The following is a 16,075-nucleotide window of genomic DNA, read 5'->3' as shown; positions in this document are numbered from 1 at the left end:
ATTAAAATGGGTCTTAGTTGCCCTGCAACAAAGACATGCCCTCCTGCAGTTATCTGACAGCACTTTTGTGCTCAAGCTGGTCAAGAGCTTCAGTAAAATGTTATTCTTGTGAACATTGCAATTGATGCCTGCATCCATTTTCTGGCTAATCCACCATACCTTACATAATTTAACCTGTATAAACATGGGCTATGATAAAGGCAGGCAGCCATGTACACCAACCCCCTTTGCAGTTACTACCTCTAAAGGTACGGATTATCTTGCAGTTAATTAGCACAGCAACAGTTCACAGAAGCACTGAACACAATGTACTCAGGTGTTCTGATGTCTTCACAAGTGCTAGTGCACTCAAGGACAAGAAAATGCTTACACTGTAGTGAAAACAGGCTGCTCCCCACAACTTCATTTCTAAGGCAAGATACTTACTTGATAGTGTTTAATTATCAGGGTTGGGTTGAAGTACAGTTGGAATGGAGAGATAATATCTAGGTGCTGCAATGAGAAAGAAACAGGCTTATGAGGCAACCGCACCAAAATTGAACATCCAGCCAATACCGCGCAGTCAAGAAATGGGCACATAACAGCACACCGTGTGATAGTACAGGCTTCTATAAATACCTCATATGCAAAGTCACATCTGCGTATGGTTGCAGTGGATAAACGAAACAGACTGCGACACATATTCACAGCGCCGAAGACACAACAATAAATAGACAAAATGGGCCCTGGGTGAGCCTGAACAGGCCTTGTTTGTACCAGCAAATGGCAAGCAATCACTGGGCAGGTGAATGACCAACTAAGTGATATATATTTTAAAGAGTCCCTGAAATGATCGTTTGCTGTACCCACGAATCCTGCACAGACATGGAGAGTACCTCTTATAGAATACTTTCTCACAATAATTTCGTGAGAGTGTGCTATATCAAAAAGAGTTGCAAGTGGTTCTTCTCTTCTCAAGAAATGTTGCTACCCCTGAATTCGCAAATATACACAACACCTCAACAGGACCTAAACAGGGTTTATGTGGGTTCATTTCTGACACCCTTGGGCATGTGATACAGGTGTTCTCCACGTAAGTTCGTTTGAGCCAAGCGTGTCTGCACAACTGTTTCTAATGCTTTTCTTGTCACTGTGGTGATGGGGGTGTCAAATTTGGAATTGTTAAATGCAGTGCTCACCTCTACAGCATGCAGCCACTTCAAGTTTACTCCCTGCACACACCTGCAGCACGAAAATACTAGTGCTTGTTTATAAGCATCCCTGAGGAGGATATCAGAGTGCAGCACTAGCCCCATTAGAGACATACTGCAAATTTAACTGCCACAAATAAACAAGATACATGAAACACATATATACAAGACTGCACTGGTCCTGTGTATATGTGTTTCTTGCATCCTTGTTTATTTGCACAGGTTAAATTTGCAGTATGCTGCACCAACTGGCCCGAACTGAGGTAGTTCTCACTGTTCATGAGTCTACCGCCAAAAGACCACCATATGTTTGTGCAAGATTACACGTCTACAGATGTCACTGCACTAACAGTATTGACATTCCTTTTTAGCTGTGCAAACATAGCACCAAGCTTTTTAGAAGATACTCTTTATTGTCCTCGTTTCCTTGCATGCACAAAAATGTGTGTGTGTAGACAACAGTTGCCTTGAGTAAATGTCTACATTTCTTTGTGTTCTTGTCTGTACAGGTACACAAATTATATACGTATGAACAAGGTAAAAGCAGGAACTAATGTTTCAACTAGTGGACTTGTCTTTTTCAAGGTGACATATGCTTTTTTCAGCACAGTATATAGGGAGGGTTCTTCTAAAGGGGAGAGGGGAGTAAGGCGGGTGGGCGCGGCGACGACCAAGAGTGTGTTAGCGGTGGGGGTGTAGAATTGAAAAGAAAGGTGTGCTTTTCAGACGGCCGTGCGTCAGTAGGCTGTGTGTTTTTTCGTGGAAGGGGCCTAAACGATGTGTGGGGGGGGGGGGAGGGGATTAACTGCTACGCTGGAGCTCTTTCAGAAAGACAATAGCTCACCGCAGCAGAGCAGATAGTCCCCCCCCCCCCTTCCTTTCTCCATGGTTGATTGAGTGCACAGGTCTGCCTGGACACTATCTGATGGAGTGAAGAATTCCTCGTGGGTTTGGCATAGACCAAACTACCCTACATCGGATGCATGCATGCCCTGATAGACATCGTATTCAACGGTCAAGCACGGATTCATCTGTTTGAGGACTGAGGTGAGGGGCGGCATCATGTTTCCCTATATTAACTACAACACAGCTACTTTCTGCACTTCAGAACGGTCCTGGCAGCCGGCCTTCATGCCTGCTAACCGCCGTCTTACAACATTACAGGTGGGAACAACACATATCCTATTGCTTCGTTTGTTAATTTTGTGGCTGCAGGGCCACTCTGAAGAACCTGTTTTTAATTTGTTTGCTTACTTTACTGTACAATCATGTCAGGTGCACCAGATGCTTTGTCTGACTTTGCTAAGTCCCTGCTCTATAAACCCCCTGGCAGCATCAAGGAAGTCACGAAAGTTTTGGTGGAAATGACTAAGCAGTTTGTTAAAGCTATGTCCAATCTGACTAGCATGATCAAGAATAAGGATCCAACCATGAATGCTATCTAGGCCGAATTGATCGCTGTCACAAAGTCAATGGGATGCATTAATGAGAGTTTGAAGACTTCAGAACCTAAATGAAGACATTACGTTCTGAACTTTCCGAAGTAAAGAATCGCAGCATAGAATGCCAAAAAAGCAACAGCAAGCTAAATAAGGAAATGAAAGAAACTAAGAGGAAGCTTTAGCTCGGGCTTAACTCCAATGCGGCCTATTCAAATACATGTAAAATGCAGAAATGTTTTTTTGATATAACCACTGGGCTGATTTTAATGAAATTTGTTGTATTTGAGAGAGAAAGTTAAATTCTAGTGACTGTTGGTAACGAAACTTCGATTTAGGGCTTTTATATTGTTACAAGAATTTTCAAAAATTCAGAAGTTAAAATAAAATAGAAGCACCAAGTTTACAAATTAATAGCTCTGTATCAAGAGCAGATATCACGATTCTGTATACGGCACCTATTAGATCATTCAAAGCAGACAAATTCAATATGCCAATTTATATCTTAACGTGAATTCATCACGTTCTGTACAAGGGTTCTGCAAAAGTTGTATTTCTATATTACATTTTTTTTTAGAATCATGTGTAACATATCAATTTTGTCTGCTTTAGATGTACTATTAGATGAAATTCACAGAATTGTGATATTAAGTTTCATTGCTGAGTTACGGAGTTCTAAACATGATAGTTCGTTTTCAGAAAATTTATTTAATTTTTAATAAAAAATTTGTGAACTAAATCAAAACTTCGAAACCAACAGACACTGGATTTTAAGTTTTCCTTTTGAATGCAACAAACCTTGTCAAATTTGGTGGAGTGGTTGCCAAAAAAGACGAATTCTCCTTTTACATGTATTTATTTAGATAGGAGCACCCGAGCTAAAACTTCCTTTTAAGCAGCAGCTAATTGGGCTAAACAGTATAGCAGAAAGAAAAATATTGAACTTAAAGGAATTCCACACACATCTGATGAAGACGTCGCCCTGACTATTAATGAAATTGCAACATAGATTGGCATAAAGCTGGCCGAGAACACTGTTGATGCTGTGCATCATGTACAAACTCAAGGAACTAGACCACCAAACGTGGTTGTGAAATTTCTATCTAGGTCGACACGGGACAGCATCTTGTGAGCTGCTAAAAAACAGATTGAATAGGTCAACTTTTGGCATTGAGAGAAACAAGCCGGTGTTCCTGAACAAACAGCTCTGCCCTGAAAGGTGCTACTTGGAAAGGCCATACAGATAAAGTGGGAGAAAAACTGGAAGTTTGTGTGGGTGGCTGATGGCAAGATTCTGATGCGAAAAAATAAGAATTGGCGCATTGTTCATGCGACGTGCGAGGACAATCTTGGCAATGTGGCATAATTAATTTTCTCATGTTGCTACCTTAATGCCAAGGGCTACTAACTATGTCTCATACAAAATTACATGATGACAACATATATACTCACTGAAGTATGTCAGTATTCCATAGCAACATTCGCAGCATAAGGAAAGATCTTAATCTTCTTCTCACTGTTTGTAACTCAGCAGCCGCAACGATTTGACGTCATCGCTGTCAACGTGGCTAAAGAAGGGCGAGGATATTGTCATTCCTTATCAAACAATGTTATTGCAGCTGCACGATTCTCTCTTCCGTGGGGGAGGCGTTGCTCTCTTTGTGAAAAATGAGCATTCATTTACGATCCTTCCGTCACTTTCATACAGCACACGGGCCATTGAATTCGTCAGGCTGGAATACTAACTTACAGCCGGTGTAGTTTATCGTCCCCCGAATCCTTGCTTTGTCTCCTTTCTTGATAAACTTGAAACAATGTTTAATGTACTAACAAATAATATGAAACAGTTGGTTGTTATTGTTGGTGATATGAACACTGATACCAGTAGTTCAGCCCATGATTACACTATGCACTTACTGAAGCCGTATCACTTTCGCAATCTCATCACGGTACCCACACGAATAACGACCATGTCTGTTACTTCGATTGATCATGCATTAACAAATTCTGCGGAGAATATTATTGCTGGTGTTTATGATAAGCCCATTACAGATCACTTGCCAATATTTGTCTCTGTCAACAATGTACAGAAGAAAAAAACATGATGGGCCAAGGTTTGTAACAAAAATAGACTACATGGTTTTAAAAAATGCTATTCTCACAGCTAATTAGGGGATATATAGCATGATGACATTAATAAAGAATTTTTAAACTTGGTTTCGGTTCTTAAAAATGCAATCGAAAGACGCAGTAGAAAAGTGTCGATTCATTCTTGTGACATGCCACTATGTCCCTGGATGAGTAAATGGACTCTGGACGTCATAAAGAGCGAGGATTACTGGTATGATAAATGGAAATGTGATAAAGATAATGAATATTATTTACGTCAGTTCAAATCAATGCATAACAATTCGGTCGCAATGATGAGAGCGAGTAAAAAGGATTATCATGCACGTCAAATAGAACAGGCGAACGGTAATTCGAAAAAACTTCGGAAATTGCGAATGAAGTCATTAGCAAATCTCGCACGCCAAGAGTACTTCCTGATGTCATTGATAGCAACATGGTTGAAATATTTAATGCTTATTTTTCTTCCATTGGCCCAAGTTTAGCTGAAAATTTTATGGAGCCTACAAATCAACGTAGTCTTCCAAATTCTAATACCAATTTTTTTGTAATGTACGACATCGACCACGAAGAAATCAGATCTATAGTGCTGGGACTGCCAACAAAGAAGTTGGCAGGATTAGATGGGATAACTGTAAGGTTTGTTAAAGAGAATACCACTGTTCTTGGACCAGTTTTATGCTGCACATTCAACCATTCAGTAGAAGTAGCAACCTACCTATACTGCTTAAAAACCCATATACACCCGTTCCTGTATACAAAAATGACAACCGCTCTCACCCAACTGATTACAGGCTAATCTAAAAAACTTCTTGCCAAGTGTTTTCATAAATATATTTCAAAGTATAACGTGCCGTCTCCTCAGCAACACAGCTTTGGACCAAATTTCTCTACATCCCCTGCCGTTACGACTCTTACTCAAATAATAAACACAACATTCACTGACAGTAGATAGATAGATAGAAACTTTATTGCAATGGAAAAGATTTGAAGGAGGGGTGGTCGGAGCCTCTCAGTCCAGGGCCCCACTGGCCTCTGCCGCCTGCCTGACCTGGCTCATTAAGGACTTTTGTCCTGCCAGGTCGGAGCAGGCGAGCTGTGCCTCCCACTGCTCCAATGACAGTAAGTTAGATGTTTTTTTCTTAGATCTCAAAAAGGCAATCAATATCGTTGATCACAGTGTACTACTGGATAAATTAACAAATTGCAGTTTTCGGGAGGGGGGGGGGGGGGTTGTGCTACTTTCAAATTACCCTCACGATATCAACAAGCAGTGGTAGTGAATGCCATCACGTCTTCTATGTGGTACTTCCGCACCGGTGTTCGTCGGGGGTCAGTGCTCGGACCGTTGCTTTTTAACCTATTATGTGAATGACTTGCCGCACATATTGGAATCTTCTAACATGTTGATGTATGCTGATGATACGTGCATTATAGTTACTGCTAATAGTCCAGCTAACAGTCCAGATGATCTTAAGGTGAAAGCAAACGTTGAATTAAAAAATATTGCCTGATGGTTCTCAAATAACAGGCTAACTATGAACGAAAATGAAAGACTAAATATGTCGCCTTCCATTCCAGGTGGAAATCTGCAAGCACCAATGAAATGAAGCTGGTAATAAACGAGTCTGAGATCAAACAAATATCTTCATTTAAGCACCTTCGAGTCATTATAGATCTATTACAGCTTACACTGACAAAAGCAGATTCAATGTATTTGCTCCAAATTAGCTTCGGGATGTCGTGTTCTAACTCGGGCCCATAGTTACTTTGGTACCACCATGCTACCAATGCTTTACTTTACTCTTATTCATTGTCACCTCTCATATTGCACTGAGTCTTGGCGAGGCACGTACCAAACTTATCTGGACCCAGTAAGCTGAATGGAAAAATGTGCTGAGAAAATCATAAATAACTCTAAGCATAGAGATCCTAGCAAGCCTTTGTTCTACAGATTGCAGATTCTGCCATTCGACCTCTTATGGAAATTAAATATAGCAACATATGTGTACACCACTGTAAATTACAATCATCCTTTTCATGTATCATTTCACGCGCCTTCTCATTGTACTAGACAATTATCTTTTAATAATTTAAATATACCTCCTACTAATAACGTCTATGGTGAACATCTGCTAAAGTTCTGTGGTATTAAAATCTGGAATGCTATTCCTTTTATAACAAAAATGTTACCTGATTTCGCTAACGCATTGCAACAACACTACATGGAACAGTTAACAAATCCCTGACGTAATCAAATATTTATCAAATGTGCAACTCATTTGCATTTCTTCAGCCCCCCCCCCCCCTAGATTATGTTTACCTCTTTTTTTTTTCTTCTTCAAGTATACTTTTGTATAATGTAGGTTCGATTTTATACTAAATTTGATCAAGATTGCTTGGCATTATGCTATATTTAGTATTTCATCAAAATTGCATGCTTTATTGTTGATAAACCTGTTGATTTTATATTTGATGATTGTTCAAAGTTGTTTACTACATCCGAATAGCCATTGTAATAAAACAAAATTCTTTTTTTAGACCCAAACTAGCCTAGGGCTAAGGGTCCACTCAGTGTGTGCAAATTTTATATTGCAAAAGAAGGAAATAAAGTCAATCAACCAATCAAACTCTACACCCCCAGTCGTTGCCTCACCCACCCAGCTTAACCCCCTCTCCCCTTTATAAGGACCTTCCCTATATATACTGTGCTGAGGAAAGCATATGTCGCCTTGAAAAAGACAAGTCCACTTGTCAAAACATTGGCTCCCGCTTTGACCTTGTTCTCGTTTTGCTCGTCGTCTTGAATTTCCATCTCCCGCCTTCTCCGCGTTTTCCCTATGTATACGTTATATATGACATTACCGAGAAGCTTAGTGGAGCAACATATTTGAAGCATTTCCGAAGTCGTCACACGAGTGGCCAATCCGATCAGTTGCCTTGGTGACATTATGCATAGATTTTCATACATTAATTACCAGAGGTAACTCTGACGCTAGTGCATACTGGAGCTGCAAGCAGGGCGGTCCAGCCAGCATGGGAATGATGGTTACAGATTTGCTTTAACTTCATCCTACTGGCTTCAAACGGCTTTGTGACTTTGTAAACTAATAATATTCAACAAAGTTCATCATCATCAGCCTAATTTTTATGTCCACTGCTGGATGAAGGCCTCTCCCAGCAATCTCCAATTACCCACTGGTCTTGCACTAGCCAATTCCAACTCATGCCTGCAAATTGCCTAATTTCATCATCCCACCTAATTTTCTGCTGTCCTCGACTACACTTTGCTTCAAACCCATTCTGTAACTCTAATGATCCACTGGTTATCTGTCCTACACATTACATAGCCTGCCCAACTCCATTTCTTTCTCTTAAAATAAATTAGAATACCGGCTATCCCAGTTTGCTCCCTGATCCACACCACTCTCTTTCTGTCTCTTAACGTTACGGAAAAAATTTTTTCGTACCATCGCTCTTTGCGTGGACCTTAACTTGTTCTCGAGCTTCTTTGTTAACCTCCCAGTTTCTGCCCCATATGTTAGCACCGGCAGAATCCAATGATTCTACACTTTCCTTTTCAATGACAGTGGTAAGCTCTTAGGGCAAGCCAGCGCATTGAGATGCTTGGCGAGTTTAGATTTGGCCTCCTCGACAGGCTCGACCGTTGCAATTAGTAGCAATTATGCAAGTAGCAAACGCAAGTTCACAGTGTTCTGCACTTGGGAAAGTATAGAATGCTTTGAACTTTACGACAATGAAGGCAGATAAAGCATAATAAACAAAGCCACAAGAACATTTGAAGCCACAAGCACAAGAATCAGCCAAATCCATGCACTAACCATCATTCCTATGGTAGCTGAACAATCACAGTGCCAGATTTCCCTCTAGTAATTATGGTTGGAAACTGTACGACATGATGAAGTCACCCATTCTAAGTATAATGGGCAGAGGTGGGTGTAAGCGCAGTTGGCGCCGCTGTTATGTGTAATGATGCAGATGATGAACAAGTTACTAGTCAATAAAATTGATGCAGACTACAGAGCACTTAAACTTGGCTCCTGACGATCAGAAGGATCTAGATACTAACACATTGCACTCGTGCACAATTGTCAAGATTGTTTCAAGGCCTCCTTGATGAGTAGTGCTATAGTACCTCTGTCATACGGCACATGTAATGCCTTACACAGTAAATTACATTCGTGCCGAATGTCATTGCGGTTTCGCATTCCTTGTCTACACGGGTATACAAAATGAGGGCTATGTTTATCGACACCATGCACACGCAGGCACTCGGCAATCTACATGTATACTTTCAGGTTGTGCTTTGCCCTGCGCAAATCGGTGAGGTGGTCTTCCCACACTTTCAGCAGCATGTGTGTCTCGTCGTTGGCCCAGTGCACTTTTTGCTTCTCATTCTCCGCTGACAAAGCTGCAGAGTTGGCTTCCGTGGTTGGTGGATGGGCTTTAGCGTGGCATGCACACGCACGCACTCGGCAATTTACATGTATACTTTCAGGTTGCGCTTTGCCTTGCGCAAATCCGTGAGGCAGAGTGCAGATTTTTGGGCTAGTTGGTTCGTTGCATCAATTGAAGTCATAGCACTGGATTGAGCACACATCCTATCGTCTTTTATGTCCCTGTCAATCTAGCGCTATCACTTCAATTGATCCGGTGAGGTGGTCTGCCAACATGTTCAGCAGCATGCATGTCTCGTCATCGGCCCAGTGCACTTTTCGCTTCTCATCCCCCATTGACGAAGCTGCAGAGTTTGCTTCCGTAGTTGCTGGATGGACTTTAGCGCAGCCCCACATTGAAAACAATATGCAGAAATGGAAAAAAAAAATGGATGAGCATTTGTAAACACGGCTCACAAGAGGTGCTAGCATCCAGTCAGAGACTGGGAACAAGACTATAACTGCACAAACTACTTTAACAATCGTCCTGGATGTCATAAAATTTATTAAACATTCATAACAGCAATTAGGACAACCTTTACTATTATTACATTTCGTTTTTACTTATCAATATTGTAATTTTTCCAAGCCCCTGTCATCGAGATTACAAGTTACGCTTGCGATAGTTCGGGAAATTCATTCAATGGGCAAATGCCATTAGCTGTGTGTGTCATAAACTATTCCCATGTAGAAACAAAAAAAATTGCATTAAGACAATCTCATTCACTGCGAATGACATTACACGTGCTGCGTGACAGGGGTATTAGGCAACCCAGTCAAATATATTGGTGTGTGTGTGCTGAGTCCAGTTGGATTTTTTTAATGGCATCCAAGTGGTTCAAATTGGACATCATTGGAGGCCCAAGTTTCAATTGGGCATCAAAATAAGTCTAGTTGGTACCAACAGGACATCAATGAAGCTTCACATTCCAACTGGCTCCAACAACTGGTAGTCAGTGGATGAGTAATCTCGTGAAACAAGAAAATAGTTGATAATCATACTGTTTCATCATCCACGTACCAGACGGGATTCCATCAGACCCTTGACTTCAAACATACTGTTTCAATTATAATGTGAGTTTTGAATAAAATAACTTTGTATTTTGGTATGATCAATGGAGAGAAGCATTTAGTTTTCTTTGAAGTTAAAAATCTAAACATTACCAATTTCTCATGAACACCTGACACCACTTGGTCAACCAAATTTCACGTACACAGCACTTAACATGTACTTCTCATAGTCATGTGGTGGATGGTGGGTATGTCATTAAAGATAACTGCCATAGTGTAGTCATGCATGAGTACGTTCTCGAAAGCAGTTTCAAGTATGTCCGTGTCATATCAAGATTAGGGCCTATGTAATGTTCCCCTTACCTTTGTTTCTTAATGTTGGTCCCAATGAGTACAATTGAGAGACCAACGGGGTACAATCATAGGTGCCGATTTGTGGTTTCTTTTGACTATCCTCGACCTTCTTACTTGAAATTTTACTGGGGCTAATAGCTTACTGCATCATTGTTGGCACGGACATCCACTGCTTTCAGTTTATACTTTCGCTTTATTTCTGCAAATCCTGACAATAGGACACGCGCATTAGAAGCACTAGCATTGGCTGCCTCATCCATATTTTCTCACTTCAACATTGTTTTAAATTTCCATTCTAAGCATCATGCACACACACAACATATCTAAATATACACACAGGACAAAGTTTATTATATTTTTAAAAGAGATGGAGGTAGCCAATTAAAATTATATTTCTAAATACCCTATGCCCAGAGAATGAATATGTTGCTGTATGTTCACGCTTCAAAGTGCTTTTTTTTTACCATGAAAAAATCCTATAGACTTCATTGACCCCTTCAGCAGAGACTTTTATCAATGGCGTGTCAAATGCATGTGAACGTTATGCATCTTAGTATTGCTTCTCTTTCCAGTAAGCAATGCTAACGACTCATAAAGAAAAACTCTTCTAATAATTTACAACATCTATATGGGGTGGAAACATCATCACTTGCATGCAAAGGTCATGAATATATACAGGGTGTCCAATTAACAGTTCATGCACCAAGAATTAAAAGAAAGAGCAATGCGTTACTCGAAGAAAATCTACTGAATATTGTTTACAGTATACAGTGGAGAATCTGCCAGTAATTGTATCATTACTGAGATTTAATTAGGTAATTATATTTAATTATCTAACTCATGACATGCTATCCTGATTACCAAAGTGTCAATGAGGCATTTGAAGGCACAGCCAAGGCACATCTAACTAATTGCATACTGATATTTTTTGGAATGATAAATGAACCCCGTTATATATGGAGAATACCGAGTGACTGCACTCCCACCCGCATCATAAAGCAGCGCCCTCGAACAGGCTCCTTCTGAGTTATCCAGAACGAAATGAAGGAAATAAAGAAAAACAGTGATCGAGCTAGCACATTACCTGCCGTGCCCCGGCAGAAGTAACACGTCGCATTTGGTGTTAGTTGGAAACAAGCTATGATAGCTGTTGTCTTAGCGTAGATAAAGTGCACGGATGTCCTTTTTTTTTTTTTTCCCTAAACCTATCCCCACAAAAGCAAATTGACAATGTCAGTGCAAAAGTTTAAAGGTGCGTAAACATGATCCTTGCTTTGAGATCTGCAAATGGCAACAAGTGGAAGGCCGCAAATATATATCAGGCATGGAAATGTGCCAGTAGACCAAATGCATCGGCTTTCAGAAATGATGAAAACCTGAGACAAACCGGCAGCTTCAAGAAACAGTGGCGAGGACTCCCATCTTTGAGTCCTGGCCTATGCAAGGACGTTCTAGCACTTATAGCCTCAAACACTCATGCTAGCGTGCAGGACGTGGCCGCCCAGGTGCCAATTTCCAAGTCATCAGTTTGGAGGATGTTAAATTACGCCTTTCACACGAACCACCTTAACCAGCATCAATTCCGGGAAGATAGGTACTTGCAGAACTGTCTAGATTTCTTGAATTGGATTGTCACAAAAGCCAATAAGTCACCGGGCTTTTCGAGCAACATCATGTGCACAGATGAAGCCAAGTTTCGCAGAAAAGCCTAGGCGAATTTGCATAATGCACGCTATTGGAGGGTCTCCAATCTACACTGGGTAAAGCGCAATTGGCACCAGTACCAGTGTTCACTCAATGTGCAGTTCAGGATTTATGCCAGCGCTATAATTGGTCCCATCTTCTTCAATGAGACAATGACTGGACAGCAATACGAGTACAAAATCCTTGAAGGATTGGTGGACAAGTTTCTCAGCAAAGTCCCACTGTCACGTCTTCCACTTCTGTGGTATCAGCAAGATGACGCACCAGCACACAGCACCAGCTGGGAACAAAACTCGCTGGATGCGACTTTTCATGCGCAATAGATTGGAAGGCACGGGCCAGTGAATTAGCTAGCTAGGTCACCTGACCTCTCTCCACTCAATTTCTTTCTTTGAGGTTATGTGAAAGATTGTGCTTACATGATAGAGATGGACGTCAGATTAGTTCAAGGTAAGGATAATGGATGTGCACCATAGAATTCCGGCGTCGGTCATCAAGAAAGCCACTGAAGATACGATAAAATGGCCACAGTGCTACCCATCTGCAAAAAAAGAGACCTATTCCAACACATCCTCTAGACTGGTGTTCAACAGAGTCTACGTGTTCACAGATAATAAGGGTACACTGAAATCTGACTTTCTGTTGTTGTGGTTTTTTTTTGTGCAGACATCCTGATTGCCAATTTGGCTCATTTAGAAGTGGTATATTTACTTCCTTGAACGCACAGGTATTGCCTTTCCTCTACATGTTGGTCACTTCCCAGTCGGTTTATTTCGCTTTTATTTTTTGACACGAACCTGTTTTTGCAGCACGTATACACTTTCATGAAAAATAAAATGGTCACTTTATTTGGTTTTACCGAAGCAAGTTTCTGGCGCGAAATATAACTTCGCGCGCACTCTTTCGATGCGGTGTGAGCGAAGCCGGGATTTTGAAACATTCTACGCCTATTACATTGCTTTTCGCATTATGTGCATGGTCAGAGCAGCGCTTCGGCCGCCTTATCAAGGGGCTTTTGTTGTCAATGCAATCAGTCGGCCTTGAGATACGGATCATAAGTGTGACGTAGAAATGAGAGGAAGGAATAGCTGCGAAGCTGTGAAACTGCTGTTGGTGCTTCTTCCGTATCATTATCAAGGTGATGTGCTGTCTCTTCGGGTCTGTGACAGGCAATGCAGTTGCTTTGAATCAGCTTACTTGAGGACGGTGCTTTATGATACGGGTGGGAGCGCACTCAAGTGGTATTTTTCATACTTCGTGAAGTTTTTTTGCCAGTCGGAATTGTATGCAATTAGTACAGAGCTGAAAACACCACACTTAGATGTCATTTGAGGATGCTTACAAATGCCTGTGACACATTTATAATCAGGACAGTACTTCTAGAGTTAGCTAATTAATTGCAATTACCAAATGAAATCTCAGTAACGAAAGAATTACTGGCAGCTACTCCACTGTACTGCAAAGAATATGCAATAGGTTTTCTTTGAGTAACACAACTGCTCTTCTTTAAGTGTTGATGCATGATAGTTGGGGAACACTGTATAATTCACTAAGTAACTGAAACGAGGCCAAGCCGGATTCACTCAAAATAAGAATCAACAGCAGTCATGCACAGCAGCGCTTACACTCGGTCTCACAGAAAAAGAAAAAAAAACAAAGGGAGAGGCTGCAGTTTTGTTGGAGAGGCGAAGCAGTATTAGTGATAGCCAAGTGTGCAACAATTATATGAAGGAAGATTACGCCCCCATGAGGACTCAGCCTGTGAAATTGAACTGTCTCCGTCTTCTATATACTCATATAACGCCATAATTTCAGCGCTCAATTCTGATCGGGTCCCAGCCCCCCTCCCCCCCCCCCCCCCCCCCGCCTGGAAAAATGAAAACTCTGCCTATGGTCCAATTGGCTCAAATGGACCTGTTGGATGTTTCCAATGTGTGTCCCAAAACACACTTGGAAATATCCAAATCGTTCCAATTGGCAATTTTCATCTGGTTGGAGCGACTTTTCTTTACTGAATCAAGAACTTGTACAGTGATAACAGCTGAAAGTGGTTGTTGCTTTTTTCATAAATAAATGCGCTTCTTTTCCTACCTTACCGCAAATTATCATGAATGTTTTGGTGCCCTAGGTCAAACAAAACGAGTAAGTCATCACATCAATTTTTACATGAAAACAATGCAAGTCTTTCCACACATGAGCTATAGTGCTCTACCTGCATAATGTTTTACCCACGGTTACCAATGCTTCCGTTCCATCTTCATCGCACGTTGTCCTGGAGAAAGAGGACACAAACAGACTGCAGCCGAGCCGTTTCCATCCTCAACGCGTGCGCGCCAAAGCAGCCAAGCACTTTTTCCAACAAATCGAATCACAGAGCAACCAACCGGCTGCTGAATGACGCGTTACAACGGCCGCACCAGTGGCGCGTCTCATATATATCGCTTCCTTTCATTTTACTGCCTAAAACGCCCACCACGACGCAGCAACGCAATACACATTAATGCGAGATCTATTGGCAAGGCGACAACGTTCAAGCATGTACCTCGATGCCACTACTTACTACTGCTGCGGTCGTAAGCACGCACGCTGCAGTGTATGTCCGAGTGATAACAGGGACTTGCATAAATTCTTGCGTCAACATACGCAGAGCCATGACGTCTCGGTCGGTGTTCGAGGTAAGTGCACACACATTAGTCGGGCCACAGGCTACAACACAGGTTCGGTTAGTGGCATAGCGGCTCCTTCGTTTTTCCTGGGTGAGCTGGCGCACTAATCCACGTGTAATTCACTGCTTGTACAGAGGGAGAGATAGCACCGCCGACATCACACCGACACGGAGCCACAGACGGAGCCGCTTGCGGCACCTGCGGGATGAATTGAGTCTATTTATCCCGGCCAACATAAGCCAATGCACGCCTGACGAAAACAAACGAAACCGAAACTCATTATTAAAAAAAAACATGGCAGCCGTGACGTACAAGTCGTTTATTTGAGGGATCGCCAGTCGTTTGTGCGCAGGCGCGACTAAGAGCGGGTGCGAGAGAGAAAATTTGGCGTCTTCCGCACTCTGCCTTTACAAAATTACAAAAATCCCTCACGTGACCTGATCCTGGGTGCCTAAGGACAGGATTGTTTAGGGATTTTTGAGAAGGCGCGATGGTGGCGCCGAGCGACGTTGTGGCGTGTTGTTGCCGGCTAGATCGTTCTCTGGACCGCGCGTTTTTCAACGTTGCTGATGTGATTGTGCTTGCGTTGCTGTTGTGTTGGTTGTAGGTTCTGTGTTACTTGGCGGAAAGCCGTGAGTAGTGGTAGTGCGGCTTTGGCCTCTTTGGGCTCTGGCAGTACAGAATCTGCGTTGTGTGACCAATGCTTCCTTGAGAACGCGGCGTTGGTGACAATTGAAATGTCGAAGTGGCCCAGCGCATCGACGCCACATCGCAGTTCAGCGAACCGCGATGTGGCGTCGCCGTGTCCTCCTTTGCTTAACGGACATCGAGGGATGTGCTGGTAGCTACAAGTCATGTAAATTGCGACTGTGTCGACCGCCCACTGTTCAGTGCTGAATGTGTAGTTGGTGTGCTGTGCTTGTAACGAGTGGTGCAGCCGTGCTGTGAAGGTGGTGGTGGAGCAGAGTGGCTTATGGGCTCAATTTGCACGTTCACAGACATGTGCTCCCGTTTTGGTCTAATAAGCGGCTGTCGCGGGATTGTGGTGTGCTCCTTGCCTTGTATGAAGTTTACGATGCTAAGACACAGCATGTTCACGTTTTTCCGTGCTGTATATATGTCATTTG

At 42.1% G+C, this 16,075-nt stretch overlaps 1 protein-coding gene across 8 annotated transcripts in view; it reads right to left on the bottom strand.

The window, feature by feature from the left end:
• The window catches only part of Der-2 (Derlin 2), a 53,067-nt gene extending 37,920 nt beyond the window's left edge, over window positions 1–15,147 (bottom strand). Inside the window, exons 1-3 of one of the 8 annotated variants that reach the window (XM_075684055.1) lie at window positions 14,843–15,147; window positions 14,495–14,554; window positions 427–492 (exon numbers count right to left, since the gene is read on the bottom strand). In XM_075684055.1, the coding sequence (XP_075540170.1) occupies window positions 427–492; window positions 14,495–14,500 (72 nt within the window). In that variant the 5' untranslated portion in view covers window positions 14,501–14,554; window positions 14,843–15,147. Of the gene's footprint in view, window positions 1–426; window positions 493–1,178; window positions 1,222–12,701; window positions 12,724–14,494; window positions 14,555–14,824 lie in introns of those variants that run through there. The other 7 variants (XM_075684059.1, XR_012826555.1, XM_075684053.1 and 4 more) reach the window with 7 other exon arrangements.
• Window positions 15,148–16,075: the final 928 nt, after the last annotated feature.

Source organism: Dermacentor variabilis, chromosome 3, assembly GCF_050947875.1.
Source record: "Dermacentor variabilis isolate Ectoservices chromosome 3, ASM5094787v1, whole genome shotgun sequence".
NCBI classification, from domain to species: domain Eukaryota; kingdom Metazoa; phylum Arthropoda; class Arachnida; order Ixodida; family Ixodidae; genus Dermacentor; species Dermacentor variabilis.
This window is presented reverse-complemented; position numbering and strand designations above follow the sequence as displayed.